This window comes from Salvelinus namaycush, chromosome 16 (assembly GCF_016432855.1).
Source record: "Salvelinus namaycush isolate Seneca chromosome 16, SaNama_1.0, whole genome shotgun sequence".
Taxonomy (NCBI): domain Eukaryota; kingdom Metazoa; phylum Chordata; class Actinopteri; order Salmoniformes; family Salmonidae; genus Salvelinus; species Salvelinus namaycush.
The window spans coordinates 19,488,252-19,497,562 of NC_052322.1; the positions used below are offsets into that span (position 1 = coordinate 19,488,252).

Consider the following 9,311-nt stretch of genomic DNA (forward strand, 5'->3'; position numbering starts at 1 on the left):
TATATATACAAATATCTTTACAAAATTGTCAAAGAGGAACAATGTTTTCCTTTCTCAAACTCTGAAAAAAATGTTTCAAAACAAATTAGCGCTTACTTTTCTGCATTTAGGGTTTCTATTCATTTTCGGGACAATATAAATTAGATTTGACAACCAAAACAAGATCTGTATTGGAAATACAGTGCAGTTTCATTGTGATATTGCTCAGAACAAACATGGATCCCCCTATCAAGTAGCAGAATGAGCTTCAAAATAATTTTGAGCTTCAGTAACCAGAAAAACAACAATTTCCTTTTTAACTCAAAATACTCTACAAATGAAGTACCTGTAAACACATATTCCACAAGTTGCTGTGGAAACAGGTGGTTTTTCCACAACACGTACAGTATGGTCACCAAGCCTATCATGAGACAAAACTACATCTTTAGGATGAAAATCAAAGGTTAATATAGAGGTCAGGGTCATTATATGAGTTGAGTGGTAGTGGTGAAATAGAGGGAAGGATGAAACGATAAGAGAGAGACTCAGTTTATTCCCTGCAGGTTTTTAAAGGAGAACTCACCATTACTGTGACTGTGTCATCCATTTAGAATATGCAAATAGCTGACAGTGCATTTGCCTGCTGGTGCTCGACCTTCCCCTTGGAGGTCACTCACCAACTCAATTACTCTCCCTATCTGCAGTCTGTCTGCAAACACCTGTTATCCTCCCACACGACACGGTCCTCTACCAATCCCAGACTAGCACATCTCACACATCACTAAACCACACGTCTCATGAAAACCAGTTAGAGGGGGAGGGGTTATGATGTGAGGTGGGAGGGGATGGAGTGTATTATTATCTTATTACAATAACTGAGTCTTTGTCATTAAGAGATTTAGGTGGCTATCAGACATGAACAGACATGAAGAAAGGAATTTGTATAAAACCTTCATTGTCAATTGATGGATGAACATCCATTTTGTTGTTACATTAATCATAATGATACATTTTACATTTATATAATTATCTTGCTTCTAGTCACCGCTAATCCCAAAAAGAAACATATGGATTCAACATAGAGTGATCTGCCAAACAGCTTAATTTTGGAAGCGCCCGTGATTGTGAAAAATGCCTATCATAATAAATGTGCTAAACTCTGTATCACCCTGATGCCTTACACCATTATTTTCAGCCTTCCAACCAAGTGACAATTTTGGGAAGTGCTGTTTTTATTTTCTAGTGTTGTACTTTAAATGTCTAGTAAACTTCTAAGGTATTTTCAAGGCATATTGACGTTGCACTGCTAGACCAGGCTACAGAAACCTATCCAGTCTTCATCATAAGGAGTGAAGCAACTGTTTTACAGCCAATCTCTCGATTACTGACTTTTCCCTTTTCCAGGGCATTAGTGGCGTGCAGCAATGCTCTGGCATGGTAATCTTGAGAGCAATTGGGGTCGACACTGTTTTATAATTACTGCATTGCTATTATTATCGCCTGGCTAATCCACCTGGGAAAAAAAGCCTTCCCATTGCCATTATCTCCTCTGGCATGATAATTGGGGCTCCTCAGTCCTCCTTCCAACTAACTCAACCTGTCAGGATTCTGGAATACAGCTCTGTGAGTTGTGGAAGACAAGCCAGCTGGTAGAATAGAATGTGTCTCAGAATAACCTGATTCCCCCTATCCTATTCAGAGGGTTGAATAAGGAAGACTTTGATGTTATATATGTGGAAAATGTTAAATTTCATGGGATTTCTTATAAAACACAATAGTAATGTTTGCTACAGTTTTGCATGACATGATTAAGGGTCAATCTTCGGCCAATACACGGAGGGAGGCAGTTGAGTGGACTCTATTTCAGGTAACAACAAGATGGAGGATATCTTAACACGTCTTGTTCATCTGTTTCATTTTATTGCCCTAAATTGACTGCAAACAGGACAGCTTTGATTATTATTAATATACATGTCAATTGCCGTACCAGTGAAGTTATTATTGCCGTGAAACAAATATAATCTGCATTCATCATTTGTTTGAAGTTACCACTGATACTAGACATTGTTCCTCTTTAAAAAAACAAAGTCCAATGGACTCTCTACAGTTTCATGCATATAAACATTTTCTTTAAAGATCAGCAGCATCTTACAAGGTCAATGGAAAGTCAGGTTTCAACACGTGAATAGACAAATATTGTGATGGCATAAATAAATAGATGAATAAATTAACAATCATGAAAATGAATAAATAAAATACATAGATAAATTGACAAATAAATAAATAGTCACATAAATAGAGAAATACATTATGTACAAGGTAGTAGGATGATTTACATCTAATGGTAGAAAGAGCTTTCAGCAACATATAAATACAAAAACGATTCCTTTGTAACTGAGGGTGCATGTCATGAGATCATACCTTTTCCTTTTTGAGGTAATAGAAAAAGAGGGGTGCACGTCAGAGAGTGTATAATGAACATTGCTTATTACGTAAGACTGAGGGAAACACCACAGAGTGGCAAAGTTCATGCAAGCCACTGCGGTGGAGGAAGAACAGGGATGGTTTTCATGGCTATAGACAGGTCACTGCACAATGCACATGGCACTTATAACAACAGATCGGTAGATTTGGTTTGGCTCCCAGTGTTATTATTGTTCTAGTTACCAGTATGATGAAGAGCGTATACTTTGATTCCCGCCGGAATCTTGTGATAACACAACCTGTTCAACAGGTTTCCATAACAACTCAGAACAACTGCTCTGATGGAACTGACAATGACCCCTGGTTCATGATCCTAATTGTTCTCAGCTGATGTAGTTTGCCTTTAGGTTTTGTTCAATAGGTTGGCTGGAAGCTTTTGGAATACCCACAGTTACAAAGATGCTTTGCTTTTAAAAAATCAAGGAAGAATTGGCACAAAAAATAAACAACAAATTCAGTCGGACAATAGAAAAATAACACCTATTGAATTAAAAACATATGTGTGACAAAAAGGGTATGTTTTTAACTTTTAAATGATCTCCCATTTTTTGAAAATACTGTCATAATTCACATTTTCATAAAAAGTTCATGTTGGCAGTTGCAAAAGAATTCAATTCTTAGCAAATAAAAAGCAGCATAAAAATACAAGAGGTCATTTTTGTCTCTAAAAAACAAAAGAACACTGTTACTGTCCTTTTTTTATGTTTTTTTTTCCTGTACTATTTTCTATAAAATATCAGGAATCTAAATATTATTACTATTGATATCAATATCATTATAGTCATTGATAAAAATTCACATGCCAGGCCTCATATATAATTGTGTGTGTGTGCGTATGTGGGTGTGTGTTTGTGTGTGTGTATGCTTGTGTTTGTGTGTGAGCTAAAAACAAGTCTTTATTTGGGGGATGGGTGTTTTGATTGTATGTATCTGTGGACGATTAGCTACTGTGCAGGGGGGGGGGGGGATCCAGCATATTTTGAAATTGTTTTTGCCATTATCAGAACAGTTTTCTTCACGTAATCTCAGTGAAAATATTGCTTTCTATAAAAGGGAAGAAAAAAGGGATGTAGGGCAGAGTGAAGGGGGTTATTGGTTGTAGAACCTAGGGTTCCAAATTCTGCTTCCGTTCTTCTGGTTCCGCCAGCTAGTTCTCAGAGCAGGACTCGTCGTCATCTTCGTCCCCAGATCCCTTGAAGCAGGCTGACTCATAGTGCTTGTTCAGGTAGGATTTCAGGGCGAAGGTCTTATTGCAGCGCTTGCAGCGGTAGTGCTTGAAGGCAGAGTGGGTTTGCATGTGGGCGCGGAGGTTTGAGCGGTCAGCAAAGGCTTTGCCGCAGTGGGCGCAGGCGAACGGTTTCTCCCCGGTGTGCGAGCGCATGTGGCCCTGCAGGAGCCAGGGCCGGCTGAAGGCCTTGCTGCACACATCGCACTTGTGCTTGAGGTCATGGGTGAGGATGTGCATGGCCAGCGCCGGCATGGACACATACACTTTATCGCAGGTGGGACACTTGCGTGCCATCTTGCTATCCAGGCTACGGTGCGTCTGCTTGTGCCTGCTGAGGTTGGATGAAGTGGCGTACGTCTTGCCGCACTCGTTGCAGGAGTGGCGGGCCGTGCCGGCGGCCCCTGCCTCCCTCTCCTCTGTGGCATCGGCATTGGACGTGACAGAACTACCTCCCTTACGGCCGTCACCGTCTCCCTTCCGCCGCGAGCGCCCGTCGGAGATGAAGAAGGCATCCATAGTATAACCCTCGGTTGGGGCCTCCGCCTCGCCGCTGTAGAAGCCGCTGGCCGTCATGCCGGACTGGGGGCTGTCAGGGTGCTCCAGGTCAGGGTCACAGTACTCCTCGCCCCCGCTGCTCACCTGGGTGTAAAGGGGGTCAGACCCTGGCGAGGCCAGCTTGAGCTCCATCTTCTTCTCCCCCTGGTATACCGATGGCGTGATGTAATCCTGGATGTAGCCTGGCGAAAACACACACAATAATAGTTAGAGTAAGGCAAAACACACACACACACACACACACAGTCTACGGTAGTCTACAGTAGACCATGGGTTGTGGTGGTAGATAAGTCTATTGTGATGTGATTACACGATTATTATTGATGATTGCCTCTTGTAAATTATGAAACAATAGCATAAAAACATACAAAACACATTGCAATTTCCTCAAATCACACAGAATTTACCACAGGCCTCGGACTGTTACGCTGCTGCAGAACATTATTCACAGCATTCAGCCTTATTACACAGTTTCAGTGCAGATGAGTGGTGGCTGCTAAATACAGATAATAGCTCATTAAATAGACCTGTGAAAGAAGGCCCCTCTTATTACAGAAAGTGGTCTCATTGATTAGGCACCCTTTCTTCCCATGATAAGACTTTCTCACTATAAGGTATGTCAATCCTCTGTGACTATCTCTTTGCTGTGTTTGCCCAATTTAAGCCTGAACACGCTGGGCCCATCAGACACACTGTCAAGGGTCTGGGGTGACTGTCTACCACACTATAAATTAATTTATCTAAACCAGGGGCATCAAGCACCACATAAATCTGACGGGGCACAAAGTATGTGAAGTTGGAGAATTTTTTTCAAACACCTGAAACAGCTTTTTCCTGCAATCTAGAGCCATAATCATAATGCTTAATTCTATGCAAAACAATATATGGTTTACTGACTGGTCGTTCTTTTTTAAAGAAACAAAATATGCTTCTCTACATCTCTGCTAAAATTTGGGTAAAAGATTGAAAGAATGTGAGTCTTATTCAGTACATTTAGTAATTGCTTGCTTTTCTAAAGTCTGCCAACCTTGCCAGCAAGCATGCCAGCTAAGACAGTTAGACAAGCTAGCTACTCTAACTGGATTGATAGCCTGACGGCTTCTTGGTAGCTATAGCTATAGTTATGAGGTTGGGAGATTGGGAACCTATCTGGGCTAGCTAAAGCCAACTTCATAATATTGCTAGGTGGCTAGTAGTACAGAGAAATATATATGTTTTTCATTTTACATGACAAATCTGATGGGGCTAGTGCCCCCTATGGGCATGATGCCTCTGATCTCAACAGAGTAGCACTTCCAGGATATTTCCAACATTTCTCACTAGATTATTGACTGATGTTACATTACAGACGGGCAATCTTTTTGTCTAGACAATTTTCTGTCCCTCCTTTAATTGTGAGGCAGCCAAGTGAAGCTGAAAGGTTTCCTGGCAGCTGTAAAGAGCTAAATATGAAGTAACATTAGCCGAGTTCATCCACACACTTGTATGCATTTATCTAAACATGTTCCACTTTAATAGCTTCCTAGAATATAGGACAAACCTACGATTCCAATTGGAATGTGTGGTGCAAATCCTGCCCTGGGAGAAGTAGTGCATAACTGCAGAAAAAAAACCATTCCTAAGCACTGTGTGCAGCATGCGGTGGAAATTAACTATTGACTGTTTTTTAATGAAATTCTAAGTTTCTTGCTGATCAATATGCCATCATCTGTAAAATAGTACAGCTGTTGGAACACACTGTGTGAGGGGAAATAAGACAGAAGTAATGCAGGCTCGGGCACAGAATAAAGTGACTGGAGAGGACAACACAATGATAGCCTATTGCACATGGTTCAGTGATGGAAAGGTTAAGCTGAAACATGATAAACAGGATTACCAACAGAACAAAATGGCTATAGTGTTTGTGAAGAGGGTCACCTGTATGCAACAGTAAGCTCGCTGAAGTGCCTTTAAGAATCAGGTCATTCGAAAATCCATTTAAGTGCTCTCTTAGAATGCTGTCTCCATTCCCAAGGGGTCCCTCTCAGAGCCCATTCCTTGTCAAAGGCATTACCATGATACTGTGGGACTGGGAGACTGGGATCTTACAGGAAGGCAGGGGTGGTATTTGGTCAAACGCATCATCTCTTGTTGACTAGTTAACAACTTATGATATTTGGGAGATGTAGCCTATAGTAAAGAAATCATTTAAAAAAGACTTCTTAAGGTAATTGTAATTCTTACTTCATAGGCTATTTCAATTATATAACACATTGTTATATTTTCTCCCAACATCTAAAATGAGACACTATCTCATCCAATATAGAGTACCCTAAAGAGAGCACAGGAAAAGAGTCAAACATACTGTAAACAGCAACAGATTGTTATTGGAACATACAGTATATGGACATCTTGTTTTCTATTCCCTTGGTTAATTGCACATATGTAATTGGTTTCAATTACTTAAGGTCAGACAGAGAGTTCATCATTTGTGGCTGAACTAATGCTGTATGAACCTTTGCAGTACAGCAACTCATTCCTCTAATGCAAAGCAAGCATGTAATTAATGGACTCCCTCTCCCTCTCCCACCTTCCTCCTTTGTTGTTCGACAGACACTTCAAGTCAAATGTCTCCACAATGGAGGAAAATCCGTTGGCGCAGCCTAAGTGCTGATGCAAGGCATTTCAACAGTGTTATGATTTCTCTGGGATTTCATTGAGCAGACAAGAAGGCTTCCTTCCTAATGCAATAGACTATAATGTTTTTTTTCCTCCAGTCAAAATTCTTTCTTTCTCAAAGGAAGAGGAGTAGTGTTTATTATTGACACGACAATAGAATGAGACGAACATCTTTATAAAGGATTGTAATTTCAACCGCATAGTTTATGTAAAGAAGTCATGTTTGTGCAATGAATCTGGTTCCATAACTTCATCATAACCTTGTGCATTTGTGTAAATATAACACACGTTTATTTATCCTCATAATCTATCATTTCAAAATACATATTTAGTTAAATTGACCATTCACTACAGCCATCATTTGTGAATAACAACAACACAGTGCAAACATGTGCTTTTGTTATTGGTTGCTGTTGCAAATCTAAAATCACTGAATCACAGTAGTATGTGATGTGATGGAATAACAAGTGGGCATCGTTCGTTCACAGATTGAGCTGAACTGTAAAGCTATCTGCTCATTGCCAGACAAAATAACAAAGAGAGACAGATGTCTGGCATCCTAAATATGGCCACAAAATGGGAGCGAGCTGAAACCTGACTGACTGAAAGTGAAGGACGTCTCTCTCTGGCTCTGGCTCTGGCTCTGGCTCTGGCTCGGGCTCTGGCTCTGACTGGACTTGGGCTTAGCATGATGTCCAGTCCTAATGCTGCTCACTGTGCAGCTATGTGCCCTTTCTTCTATGTTTACTGTATACCCTTGGTCACGTGGCCCATCGTCAATGCTGCCCGAAGCATTTCTGTATTTTTCTCCCTCTCTCTCTCCTCCTCGCCCCCACCCCAGCTAACCCACCTCCCCCGGCCGTACTGTACATGGCTGAAACTCTACCTCTGCTAGTTTTCAAACGCCCGGAAGGAGGAGAAAGATGTAGCGGATGGATGGGGGTGGGGAGACTGTGCATGCATGCTCTGGTTGGGTGGGAAGGGAGGGGGGTAGAGGGGGGTTCGGACTGTGATGGAAACTCAAGGACAATAACAGCTAAGGACAAATGTATCATCCGGCACTCATCTTTCATGTTCATACCTTTTTCAGTTTGTCATCCTATATGTTAATATCTCAATTTGTCATCCTGTATGTTTCAGGCACACAGTAATTTGTGCAAGTAATACAAATTCAGATACACACGTCTACAGATGTGCGGCACGTTTTGCTCCCCAATTTGCATAAGCCGATCCTCTGCTGTGACCTGAATTGTGTCTGCCTATCATCAGAGTCAAAAAAAAGTCTGGGAGCACGATGGGGGTGGGGTGGTGGTGCTGGAGAGGATTATTTGCGATACGGATGCAAAATCAGCCGGATTTATGTAACATCTGCTATTAATTCCCAGACAACAGGCATGTCAAGGGGTGAAGAGGCACTATTTCACCTAACAACCACTTATACACAAACAAAAGACAATTCCAACTGTGTTTAGTATGTTGATATCATGGGGCATTCTGATTCTGGAATGAACAACTTAACCTGTTTCTCCAAAGGGAGCAGTGATACAGTAGCACACCCTAGACAACGGCAGGCAGGACGTGTGTGTGCTGTGCAGAGGTATGCAAACTCACCATTCTCACTGAGACGAACCCCCAAGTTGGTCACAGAGTCAGTGATGGAGCGTGTGAAAGGAGTGAATGAGTCGTCCAGGTGGTGATGGTGATTAGAGGCAGCATTGGATGAAGAGAAATCATCAAGCTTGATTTTCTTCACCAAAAACGAACGGGGCATGTTTCAAAGAATGAAAAACACACAGACCCGAGAATCACGCATGAGAAGAAAAGAGAAGACCCCCAAAGAAAGCAGCAAACAGGCAGAGCTGGAGCCGGCTGACGGTAGTAGTAATCCTTGTGTTAAACGAAAAGACAACCTCTAAAAAACATAAGAGAATGAAAGAAAATGGAAACCAGTGGAGAACAAGGCTGACGGCAATGCTGTGTGTTACTCTATGGCTCCCCCAGCTTTCAAAAAGATAAAAAATCTTCTGGTTCAGCACTGGATAGCTCCTGTGATGCAGCACGCTTAAAGGACCAGAGAGAAGAGAGTGAGAGAGAGAGCGTGGAGGAGGGAGGGGAGAGAGAGACTGTCGGACTAGCTGAGATCAGCGATCTCTCCAGCTTTTATATGGGGCACAGGCAGTGGAAGATCAGGTGGTGCTGCGAAATGGAGCTGCTTAGCTTTAATCCATCAAATGTCCCCGGGGACACACATCAAATTACTACTGAACCGTCTGTGCATTCATTCGCACACAGTCAGAGGAGAAAGAACACAGCCAGACCCCCCCCCCCCCCCACACACACACACACACACACACACACACTGCCCCCACTACTACCACCCCCCTTTCACCCCCTCTTATGCTCCATG

General features: G+C 42.0%; 1 protein-coding gene across 1 annotated transcript; it reads right to left on the minus strand.

The window, feature by feature from the left end:
• Window positions 1–3,610: 3,610 nt before the first annotated feature.
• Window positions 3,611–8,675, minus strand: scrt2 (scratch family zinc finger 2). The gene is made up of 2 exons (XM_039010239.1): window positions 8,516–8,675; window positions 3,611–4,428 (listed from the first exon to the last, which is right to left on the minus strand). The coding sequence occupies exons 1-2, from the start codon at window positions 8,673–8,675 to the stop codon at window positions 3,611–3,613; spliced, it is 978 nt and encodes a 325-aa protein (XP_038866167.1).
• Between the last annotated feature and the right edge of the window lie 636 nt (window positions 8,676–9,311).